The sequence below is a fragment of the Furipterus horrens genome, unplaced genomic scaffold (genome assembly GCF_987537825.1).
Source record: "Furipterus horrens unplaced genomic scaffold, mFurHor1.1.pri manual_scaffold_9, whole genome shotgun sequence".
NCBI lineage: Eukaryota > Metazoa > Chordata > Mammalia > Chiroptera > Furipteridae > Furipterus > Furipterus horrens.
The window spans coordinates 47,262,571-47,275,587 of NW_028327179.1; the positions used below are offsets into that span (position 1 = coordinate 47,262,571).

General features: G+C 37.3%; 1 protein-coding gene across 1 annotated transcript in view; it reads left to right on the plus strand.

The window, feature by feature from the left end:
• Positions 1-13,017, plus strand: part of MAGI2 (membrane associated guanylate kinase, WW and PDZ domain containing 2) — a 1,613,703-nt gene that overhangs the window by 903,278 nt on the left and 697,408 nt on the right. Inside the window, exon 3 of the mRNA XM_090287299.1 lies at positions 2,466-2,585. Within this exon, the coding sequence (XP_090143425.1) occupies positions 2,466-2,585 (120 nt within the window). The remainder of the gene's footprint in view (positions 1-2,465; positions 2,586-13,017) is intronic.

Genomic DNA, 13,017 nt, shown 5'->3' on the forward strand with positions numbered 1-13,017 from the left:
CAGTCTATAAGTGAAATAGCTAATAGTGAATTTAGAAGCTTATTAAGAGTCAGGAAATGGTGAGCTAATAGGAAAAAGAGATTCTAGGTTATTTCCAGTCCCTTACTAGTTAAAGAGGGAATGGAAGCCAAACTGGGAGAATATCAGGGAAATTAGGAGAGATCAAGGGACTGGAGGTTTTATAATTAGAAAGAACAGAATGAGATAAGGAGATGGAAGAGTGATGCCAAAGGTAGTAATTGCAGCATTTGCAATTGTAGTCTAGAAGTTCTTCTAGCAACAATGAAACAGGCCAGCCCCCAATACAAATAGGCTGCCTACATCAAGCAGGTCAACATTCACAGTTGGTACTGATGCAGCCCCTGGGAGTCTATCTCTGCTGCAAGAACTCAGTCATGTTGGCCTGAGGTACAAAGTGGAGATGGAAAACCATCCCATGAACCAAAGTACAGCTGGTCCTCCCAAAAAGAGTGCAATAGCAAATGCATTCACTAGAATTTGGCACTGGGGAGTAACTCCAGTCAAGTCAGCAGCGCTGAAAATTGCCCTGAAGCATGTGTTCCTGAGCTCACATTGTGCTAGGACTGCATCCCCGCACTGCAAGTTAATTGATTAAAGCATGTAGCTTCTGATATATGCAGATAAATTAGGAAGGAAAATTGAAACTTTGTTATGTGATTTTTCTTAATGATTAGAGAGCGTTCCAAATAAACAGAAAAACAAATTGATTGCCAAAAAGCCATGATAATGTGCTTTTAATTCACAAGGGTTAAGCACATAAAAGTCAGGATGTTAAAAGTTAAGGTTGTCATAAAGACATTAATTTGACAACATTATGCATACTCAGTGTGGGAGGTTTATATTTAATAGCATAAAAACAGTAGGAAATATTGCAAAATATGACTCAAAGAAAATAAAATGACAAATTCAGGGGAAAGTCATTAAATATGATTATGGGGAAAAAAATAAAATAATGCCCTCAAATCTTAAAAAATGTTTTCAACGGAAATTATTCATTTTTACCAAAAATCTATTTTATTTAGCACATTGTATGTGATGACATTCATTTATGCCTCTCATTTGCAGTACAGATTTGATCCTAATAGACCAGGAGGAGAACTTACTGGCTATTGTCATGGCTTAGCTGATAAAGAATTCAGAAAGTGTAAATAAAAATTAAGGGTTTGAAATATTTTTTTGTTTAGTAAATAGAGAATATGGAGGAGGTTTTAAATATGTAAAAGCCTGCCAGTGTACTATCACTTTGCCTATATATTTACCTTCTGCATAATATTCTTAAGTATGTATTATATAAATTCCAATGTGACCATGCAAAAGGTCATATGTAGGGGGCATAAAAGAAGAAAAGAAGCTTAGAGAATGTTTAAGGAAGGAAGTGTACCAGGAGACAAACCCACAGCCTTTAAAATGTCTGTGCTTTAGTTCCCACCTCATGAACTGGACAGCAGTTCTGGAAGCCTGTGTTCTCAAGCAGCCCTGTAATGAGCAACAAGCTGATGATCCTGCCGCAGGGGCCACATATGCTCCATTTACTTTATAGGTGACACAGGAAACAGGAGTGGTGGGCCCATGCAATCACCTCCCAATTCAGTCAGAATTAAAGGCAAGAAGGAAGAAAAAAAAGAAGAAAGGAAGGAAGGAAGGAAGGAAGGAAGAAAGGAAGGAAGGAAGGAAGGAAGGAAGGAGGGAGGAAGGGAGAAGAGGAGGGAAGGGAGGAAGGAAGGAGGGAGGAAGGGAGAAGAGGAGGGAAGGGAGGAAGGAAGGAAGGAGGAAGGGAGGAGAGGAAAGAAGGGAGGAAGGAAGGAAGGAAGAAAAGAAATTCTATGATGCACATCCAACTAACTCAATTATAATTAGTATTCAATTCCAACTATTATTTATTTAGTTTTAAGTAATACTGGTTTTGTGATTCTTTAGATCAAATATAAGTTTTGTGGTACAAAAGTAACAAATAAAAAACAACCTCACCCCCAAAGGATCAGATCATGAAAATATACAGATAAATTAACATTTTTCTAACATTTTTATTTTCCATTGTATTTTATGTCATAGCAAAGCAGTCTACAGAACAATAGAGGTTCATTCATGGAAATGCGATGTGTAAATTCCTGAGCTAACAGGCTTCTGGCCCAGTATTCAAACCACCTCTTCAAAAAAAAAAAAAGCCACAATGGTCTGCATTTTTCACTTAAAAAAAAAATCTATGCAGCCACATTCCAAGGCTATGACTCTTTATAAGTGTGAAGACGAAAAATGCTTTGTGTATTTACCTTCATCTTTATCCCTGCTCTTTTCTGTTCCCAAACAAACAGAAGGACAAATGTAAACTGCTAACTAGCAGGATGTACAAACAAGTGTTATTGAATATTCAGAAGTATTATGATATTTCTAAAGTTCAACAATAAACCACATGGAGTCTTTCATTTTTAATTTTCCTTATTCAGGCACCACAAGGCCACATAAGGAGGGTGAGGTCCCCGGAGTAGACTATATCTTCATCACAGTTGAAGATTTTATGGAATTGGAGAAAAGTGGGGCTCTCCTGGAAAGTGGGACTTATGAAGGTAAGCACAGCTCTACTACTATATCTTTCATTGTTACACCACATTTTTCCCTCTGAAATTTATTAAAACATTAGGTTATCAATGGGCTACTGTTTTTTGGTTTGAAAGCTTTTAATAAGGTCATTTTAGAAACATATTTCTTAAAGAAAGTTTAAAATACATCTGACTTAAGTCCACTCTTATGATTTTATCTTGTAAAATCCTCCTGAGGCTAAGCTGTGATCTTACAGATAAATTATCTTCATCTTTGGGCAGCACCTGAAAGAGCACAAGACTTGAGCTCAAGTTCCGTCATTATATCTCCATTTACTTCACTTCACTGGTCTTCATTTGCCTCCTATGCAAAATGACAGAGTAGAAAAATAGGATCTGTGGATGAATTCCAAAGCTCCAGCACAATAGCAAGTCTCCTTGTGTAGCCGAGTCAAACATGAACAAGAGAAAAAATTAAAACCGTAAATGTGGGAAGTACGTTTTCATGGAAAGAGCACTGTAACATGAGCCACAATCTGCCTTATTACTTACCCACTGTAAATATTATGTAACCCAGTTAGTATCTCTGAGCCTCAGTAGTCTTAGATGAGAAGGGAAAATAATAGCATTGAAAAATACAACTACATAACATGTTGATATGATTTCATTTATATGTTTAAGTAACATCTATATGCATGTAGTTTATGTGTAATGAAATTTTAAAATAATATAATAAAAGAAATATAAATTAATACTTATTCCATCTGCAGTTTTTATATGTGTAAATTATATTTATATGTTTTATTAAGCCCAAAGATGAATCTAGTTTACTGAACTGCAAATAATAGTGTGTGATATTATAAACAAAACTCATGACATGTACATTGCTACTTAGCCCATAAAATATCCGAGGTCTTCCATCAGCAAGTAAGCTGGGTGTGTTAACGTCTGGCTCTCCGCTGCCTCCTTCACTTATCTGCAGATATTCAGTAGACTATAGTTCTTTAAGAACTCCGTATTTTTCAGTTGTTAGAAGTATTAAAATCTCTTCTTTTACTTCACATTCCTCAGGTATTTTAGGCTGGGACATATGCCTAAATTATGGCTGAGACATTTAGTTGTTTATCTCCAAATTTACAAGATAAAGGCAGAAATCTCCAGGAAAGGAAAATGGTTTTATACACGAGTCTTCTTCTTCAGATTGTCAAAAATGGATGATAATGGAGACTGATTGAAAATATTTTAAATAAAGAAGCTGTATGAATCATATAAGCAGCCTTAAATTATGTATGAAAAATAACTGTTTAAATCATAGAAAATAATTTTATGAAAGCAGTCAGTAAGGAAACAGTAAGTTTTGTAGTATATTTGCCTGTGGCTTTGTGACATTATTTAGGGACATTCATTAGTTTCCATGTTTGCAATAATAACATATTTAATTATCTTATTTAAATGTAACATTTATATAGCAAAAAACCAATGTCTTAACAAACAGGAACATTCCAAGATAGGATGATTAACAATATACCTTTTCTCTGATTTTAAAAGTAAAGATTGTATTAACTGTATTAAACTAAATGTTCATGTTAAATTTCCAGTATTCTCATGATAAACTAGATGTCATGAAATTTAGTATCAGTATATTTTCAAGAATAATCTGACTTAAGTTTTAGGTTCCAATTGAGTTTTTAGGGAAACATCCTGAAACCATACAGATATAACCAAGTTTCATGAGCCAGAGTCAGTTGTCAGAAATCTTCTTCAGACTTCCTTACATCACTGACAGATTAAGTTTGATCAGTTTAGTGCCAACTTGTTAATCACACCCACCATAGAAAGAGCTGATCATAGAATAATATGGCTGACTTACATATATGACTTTGGGGAATCAATATCATTGTTTACAAATAGACGTTGTGTGATTATGTTACCAAGCGAAAGGGGCTTCTTTCACGTGGAGCTTTGGTGTAAAACCCAACAATTAGAGTTGAAGAAAACAGGTCTTTATTTACAGTACTCCAACCTGGGGAGGGCTGTGAGCATTCCTGCAGAGCCCTGCTCTCCCATGGGACCCAGCACTTCCCTTACTCCCCAAAGGCTATAAGCCAAAACCAAGCCCAGTAGCTCTCCATCCCTTATCTGTCAGCTCTCTCCTTCAGGATCTGGGGTATGATGTCATCAGCCTCCATATAACCGTCCAGAAAAACATGTGCCATGTTGCACTGGATCACACATGGTTCTCTCCTGTTCCCTTTCAAACCCACATGGATCTCTCTTTTTTTCTAAAACAACATGGGGTTCTCTCCCTGCAAATGGCTGCCACATTATTTTTAAATACCTGACTATGGACTGTGATGCAGTGGGCAACGTGACTGGTTCTGACCATTTACAGAACTTTGTGCAGGCCCCATAAGCTCTTTTCTCACCATTCTATGGTCAAAACCCCTCCCATTTCTTTGGGGCCCTGGAAGAACCAAAGCCATTTGCATAGCTAAGACACTAACTATCAGCCATATATGCAAATGTATCTTGAAAGCTGTCCCCTTCCCCGATCCACCAACTGCAGGCTCTGGGGACTTCAGGGGACCCCACTCTGTAACAGTTAGATAAATAAAAAGCTCTTTTCTCAGGTCACATAACTATCTAGACTGACACATAGGGTATGTTCTCAAATCTCAGGATCTTCACATTTTCCTACAATTACAGCTGAGAAACTAGTAGAATTGACATTCTAATAAAAATCACTGCTATTCCCTTCAGGATGGATCCTGAGCTCTAAATTCAGGGCTAACACTTCATGTATTATTCACTAAGGAAATCTAGGGAATACCTTTTCTGCTTTGGTGCTTTCAGACTATAAAGAGTAACAATCGTGTGCTTCTCACTAGACAAATATCTAAGAACTTCTATATTTGTCACACCTTCATGATGTCAATCTCTCACAAGATTTCTTTAATAAAATTCCAGTTGTTCCTGTTATATGTTCTTCCTTCTTTGCTGTTAGGACCATTGTTTCCTTCTCTCCTCCTGCTAGAAGATTGTCATGCCTTCTCAGTACTGTTTAGAGTCCTTAGAAAGACTAGAGAATTAATCCCTAATACCTGTGAATCCACTAAAGAGATTGAGAAGGTATTGAGTTACCCTAAGCATTAAAGTTACACACTTGTTAACATCGTGGGGCCCTTTAGATTGATTCCAACCCACAAACCAGAACAGCAAAATGCAATTGCAACTAATTGCAAGTAGAAAGATATCCCCTTTTTCTTCTTGCTTATAATGCTTCCAAGATTGGAGCATTTATATTCAGGGACTGGGCACCTGTTCGTTTTTCATTAGCAAAGATCAAGGAAGACCCACATAAAATGTCCAGTTAAGCTGTTCATCACTGAGAAAACTGTTCTTATAGTGCGTCTGTGCTTCATCCCCACCACTCAGTCTCAGAATAGGAAACATTTATCTGAAAAGTAGTATGAAGAATATATTTTTTAAAGCACTTCTCATATGTATACTTTTTTTGTCTCTTTGTCAATAAATCCAATTTAATTCAGGTAAATAGATGCAGCTAAAACGGAATTTGTCCTTTGATTAGAAATCAGAGAGACTGTCCTGAATTGCAGTTTTCCCTCCTAGGAATTGGCTCAAATTCCTTGGTCCACGAGAACAATTTTGTTACTTACCAGAGGCTGCAGGGAAGGCCTTAATGTGCTCAAGTTATCATCTATAGTTAGGCTACATGGCCCTATGCAGAACTTTAGCAGATTCTTAAAGCCTTTTTCTGTGTCACCAGCCCAGCCAGTGCTGAAAACCTCATTGCAGTTTGCTCTCAAATAGCTGCTGAATGGCCTTGAATGTAAATAATCCAGAGGCTTTGGTTCTGAGGGACCATCAGGTGTTGGTAAAGAGACCCCTTTCTGTAACTTAGATGATCTCTTTTTTACCTTTCCATATTCAGTCAAGTTTAAAATTAAGTTAATAGAACAAGGCCCAGTGGCTAGCCTGTCATAACCTCAAGTAACATGCACATTGTGAACCTTCATGTCCCTTTATGTCCATCAAGTTTGCTTTATATATTTAGGTGCTCCTATTTTGGGTGCATAAATGTTTATCAGTGTTATTTCCTCTTGTTGTATTGTTCCCTTTCTCATTTTGCAGGGTCCTTCTTTGTCTCTTACTATAGCCTTGGTTTTAAAGTCTATTTTATAGTATATAAATATTGCTACTCCAGCATTTTTTCCTTTCTATTTGTATGAAATATCTTTTTCTATCTCTTTACTTTTAGCCATGTGTACATTTTGATCTGAGATGGGTCTCTTGGAGGCAGTATATATATGCATCTCGTTTTCTTATCCATTCAGCTATCCTGTGTCTTTTAGTTGGAGCATTTAGACCATTTACATTTAAGGTGATTATTGATATATATGCACTTAGTGCCAATTTATTGTTAGACTATTTTTCTCCTTTTTTTTCTTTCTCTTTTTCTTCTTCTCCTGCTTAAAGCAAGCCCTTTAACATTTGTTGCAGTACTAGTTTGGTGTTAACAAAGTCCTTTAGCTTTTTCTTGTCTTGGAGGCTCCTTTTTTCTCCTCTGATTTTATTTTATTTATTTATTTTTATTTATTTATTTATTTTTTTCAGATTTAATGTGTTTTATTGATTAAAATATTACATTTGTGCCAATTTCCCTTCCCTCTGCTCCCCTCCACCCGGTGGCCCCCCTCCCTCCAGTTGTCCCCCCCTTTTAGATTATGTCCATTAGTTGTGCATACAGTTCCTCCCAACCTCTCTCCGTCTATTTCATTCCCTCCTACCATGATCCCCAATTCCTATATCATCTCCCTCCCTCTCCCCCTTCCCCCTCCCTGTTGACCTCCCCCCAATATGCTTCCCATACCCACAGTTCCTTTTCCACTCTCGTTGCCTGTTTAGTTTGCCTTTGTTTCATCTCCCTAGCTTCTGTTTTTTAAACCAGTCCCTTTAACATCTCATATAACAGTGGTTTGGATCTAATGAACTCTTTCAGTTTTATTTTGTCCTGGAAACACTTTCTCTGTCCTTCTATTCTGAATGACAATTTCGCTGGATAGAGTATTCGTGGTTGTAGGTTTTGGATTTTCATTACTTTGAATATTTCTTGCCAGTCCCTTCTTGCCTGTAGGGTCTCCCTTGAGAAGTCAGCTGATAGTCTAATTGGGACCCCTTTGTACATAATTCTTTTCTTCTCTCTTGCTGCTTTTAAGATTCTCTCTTTATCTTTAATTTTTGACATTTTGATTATAATGTGTCTTGGAGTGGTTCTCCCTGGGTCCAGTCTCTTGGGAACTCTCCTTGCTTCCTGGACCTGCAAGTCTATTCCCTTCCCCAAGTCTGGGAAGTTCTCCTTTATTATATTTTCACTCAATTTTTCAAGTTCTAGTTCATCTTCCTCGCTCTCTGGCAAACCAATGATTCTTATGTTGGGCCTCTTATAGCTGTCCCAGAGGTTTCTGATCCTCTCATCGTTGCTTCCCATTTCCTCTTGCTGCATTGGTTGACTGCTTGTTCCTTCTCCATATTCCAGTTTGTTGAAATGAACTCTGGATTTTTTTCCTCACCATCTGTCTCGTATGTGGTTTTGTTCCTTTCGTTATGAATGTTTTTCGCTTCTTTCATATCTTTTTCCTGCTCTTTTGTGAATTCTGTAAGCCACCTGATAACAATGGCCCAGAACTGAGCCTCTGACAGGTTTCTTATCTGTTCATCTGTCAGGTTCTCTATCTGTTTCCTGGTGAGCTGTGCCACCGGGATTTCTATAGTTGTCTGCCTCATTTTGACAGATGCTTTTTGTTTTCTTGGGCCGGCTGTAGGGGGCAGTGCCTGTGTACGCGTCACAATTCAGCGACCGGCGCCTGTCCGCGACCTATTTCGCAGCCCTGTGGTGCTTTCTTTGGGGGCGGGGGTCCAAGGTGGATTCACACAGTTATTCAGCTAGAAGACCGGGATCCGTCCTCCCGCCCCCCTGGGCCTCACTGTTCAAGGCGATGCGGTGGCCGCTCTCCCCAGCGCTGGGGTCGCGCACTGCCAGGGGCTTGACTGCCTCCGGGCTTTTTTGCCACCCCGCCGCTGACCGCAAACAGCGCTGCCCTCTTTAACTCTTACCTGCCCAAATGGCACCGCTGGTTTATAACTTCATATGTTGGGCTTCCGTGTAGTTTTATTTTCTGGAATTTCTAGTTATCGTTTGTTTTGAAGTAGTTGTATTCCTCTCTAGTTGTAGAGGGAGACCTAGCGTGTCCGTCTAAGCCTCCATCTTGGCCGGAAGTCTCCTCTGATTTTAAATGATAGTTTTGCTGGGTAAAGTAGCCTTGGTTGTAGGTCCTTGCTTTTCATCACCTTGAATATTTCACACCACTCACTTCTGGCCTGAAATGTGTCTGTCAAGAAATCAGGTGTCAGTCTGGTACTTCCTTGTATGTAACTACCTGCTTTTCTCTTGTGGCTTCTGGGATCCTCTTTTTATCGTTAAGGCTTGCCAGTTTAATTATGATGTGTCTCTTTGGGTCCAACTTGTTTGGGACTCTCTGAGCTTCCTGGACTTCTGTGTGTTACTCCTTCACCAGATTAAGGAAGTTTTCAGTCATTGTTTCTTCTAATAGATTCTTAATCCCTTGTTTGTTCTCTTCTCCTTGTGGTATCCCCATGATGCAAATGTTGTCACACTTTATGTTGTCTAAAATATTTCTTAAGTTCTTCTCATTTTATTTTTAATTTGTTTTTCTTTTCTGCCATGGTATTGCTTTCTACCTCTTCTTCCAAATCACTGATTCGATCCTCTGCTTCATCTAACCTACTGTTTATTCCTGCCATTGCATTATTTATCTCAAATACTGTATTCTTTATTTCTGACTGGTGCTTTTTTTATGGTTTTTATATCCTTTTTTCATGCTGTTGAGTATCCTTATAATCATTATTTTAATCTCGCTATCTGATAAATTGCTTTCCTCTGTTTCATCCTATTCTTGGTCTGGAGAATTCTCTTGTTCTTTCATTTAGGGTCTGTTTCTTTGTCTTCCCATTTTGGCTGCTTCTTTGTATTTGTTTCTATGTATTTGGTAGATCTTCAAAGAATCTGGTATATATCTTTGTCAGACGCTGCTTGTTACTGGCCCTGAGAAACCTGTTTGGAGCTATCCATAGCTTGAAGCTCCCTCTTCTGGTCCTGGGTATGTGCAGAGTGAAATTGGCTATGCACCAAGGCTGGCTTTCCAGCAAAGGGGGAGAGTCAGTTAAATTCTCAGAGCTTAAACTAATCAGTGCTATAGCCTCAAGCTATACTCAGCAGTCAGGCTTAAGCTCCACTGGGTGGAATAAAATAAAAATTTCTATAGGTAGAGCTATTGCTTCTTCTTAGGCTTATGCCATTTGGAGAGTGTTCTGCCTGTAAAAGATGGCCCAGAGTAATTGATTGCAAATGACATCTTGTACGTTGGCTCTTTAAGAAGCTCTCTGCATCTCCATCTGTCTCTCTCTGGTGGAAAGATCCTTACTGCTTTTCACAGATGAATCATATATGGGTTCTTTTCTAGCTCTGGTGTTGTAGGCTATGTAGCCCAGCTTGGGTTTAGACCCCATGCTTTGCAGTGAGAACCCCACAGCTGCTGAAATAGCCCTCTGGAACTTTAGCTGCTGCCTGTGGCAGCCCAGCCTGCCCTCTCTCACCTACCTACCAGTCATGTTGTGATGATGTGGCTTCTTCCATCTATCTGTGGTTATAAGGCCTCTCTCCAGCTGTGTTTACTTGGTTATTCAGGATGGTTTTCCTACAATTTACTTGTAATTCCAGATTGGCCCTGGGAAGAGGTTAGTATAGCTTTCACTTACTCCTCTGCCTTCTTGGGTCCTATTGTCTATGAGTTGTTTTTCTGAGTGGGCCAAAAATATATAACAATATCGATAATAAACATTTCACAATTTGTGTGTGTATTGTACATTACACGCACAAAAATATATTATATATTATGAATATATATTAAGATATATTCATGATATCTCACAATTCCGTGGCTTTCTAATACAGTGAAATTAATTACTCATTGCATGGGCAGCAAACAAGAAAAATTTGATCAAATTTATTACAGCTGTCTCCTATTGGGATGCCATAGTTCTCTGAAATAACATCAATATAGTGATGATCAATGGCTCATGTCATTAGTCTTAGATTAGATATATAGACCTTCCTAAAGGAGAACTTTTATTTACCCCAGTTATTCTCAGTGCTGCCCTTCCTATAAGCTTTTTCAGAGACTTGTTTCACACTTCAGTTATTTGAAAACTATAACCTAACATCCTATTCTACGAAAGTCATTTTGTATTTGTATTTCAAGCCTGAAAGAAAAAACTTTCTAAGGTATTTTTTCTTATGTCTTCTTTACTCCTGAGGGACAGAGGAGTCTAGAATCTGTTTGACCATGCATCTGTTACTTTTCTCAGAGAGAATATAAATCAGAAATAGAAAAAGCAGTGACTAATTTTTATTGCTAAGCATGTACTTTATTTCAGAACATAGATATCCATTTCCAACAAAGTTGCAATAGGTATAGATTGTTTTATGAATTATTTTTATAAACTGCAACTTTCATTCACACTATGCACAATAACAGTATGTGAAACTTTGAGGCCTCCATTGATCATGCTGCAAAGTAGAGAGATAAATTGAGTGCTCTTTCTAAAAACTATGAAGTAACAGTTCTTAAATACCCTGCTGCCATGTGTTTAAAGGCAACATGTTTAAAAGATTTTCACCATAGGAGAACTCTTTCTGGTTGAAAGCTTGTAAATTCTGGCAATTATGGAAAACCATTCATTACACTAGATTAAAATTTACCATGCTGAAGCAGTCAGGCCCTCCTGATATAATAAGAAGCTCTCTTAGATCTGTTCTAGGCTGCATATGCATGTAACAACCAGATAAAATTAGGACCAAGTAATCAACTTATTTTGTCTGCATGGGACTGTTTTCATGAAACTTAGTTGTTAAAGATTGTACAAATGTGAATTTTTAGTGACTAGTAAAAGCATAAATTGATATTAGTTGTTAGTTGTAACAAATGGAAAATTTGACTTATACTGTCTTCAGCCTATTTGTGTTAGCTATGCTGGCCTCCTTTCTGATTCTTGAGCAGAATAAGCATATTTCTACCCACCTAGGATCTTGAATTTGTTGTTTCATTTTCCTGGACTACTTATCTTCCAAATAGCCACTTTGGTTATCTCACTTTGAGTTATTTACCTTTGATTCTTAAGGAAACTCTTACCAACAACCTTATCAAAAATTATATCTGTTGACATTTTCTATCCTCTTCCTCTAATTTATTTTTCTTTGTTGTACTTGCTATAACTGAAAAAACATTCTATGTCTATTTGTTTATTCTGTTTTTGTCCATATCCATCCACTCAAATGTAAACTTCAAGCAGTCAGATATTTTGTCTGGATCAATGCTAATTCTTGAGCTTAGAAAATTGTCAATGGTAACTCAATAAATATAAGTTGACTGAAGAAATGAATGTGGAGGTTTCTTTCTCAAATCCTTAATCCCCACATATAATTTCAGCCTGCCCTAGGACCCCAGGACATAGCCACTTCATAATTCAAAATGTGATAGGTCAATGGTATAAAGTTGCAGCATCAATTTGACCTCAGAATCTTTTCCTAGATGAACCTTATATCATAATTGTAATAACTTTGTTCTTGTATTATTTCTCTTCTTTCCTCTTGCTTTTTAAAAAAATTTTCAAATGTTAATTCTTTTGATTAACTGTATGAATCCCTGTTTTAAGTTCCTGTACTTGTTTCTCTCTCAGTACCGCACAAACTATAACTTTTTCTCCAGAATATAATGCTTATCTTGCTATGGCCATTTCTCAAAATGTGATTTTTACTATAGTAATTCATGGCATGTCAGCTTACTCAAACTCAAAACCTAGTAGATTTGGTCTACAAAACCATATATTCAACTAACTTCCCTCTCCACTAAACTTTTATTGATTGTATCACCTAAATGCTTCTTGAACTAATGATAATTACCTTTTCCTGTAACCACAAAGACTATTGATTTTCCTACCTCTAGTACAGAACATCAATGGAGAGCTAGGAAACAGAAGTAATGAGGCCAAACCTAGCAGATAGGTAGAAGTTCCTGAGATGTACTGCAAAATTCACAATTTCAAAAATTTATTTTAAAACAAAGGAACTAGTATGTGTATTTTCTCACTAAATAAATATTAAGGCATTGTAATTAATGTGGAAATGTGGTGCTTGGAACTTATTAGGTATTTCACTAACATTTTCTGACTGATTTTTAATAAACTATAAGGAAACATGAGTTTGTTTATTATTCTTGTATTCTTAAGAGAATTAATGAAAATTAAATGGAAATAAAATTTTATATACTTTTATTACCACTGCTAATAACATTGCTATTCC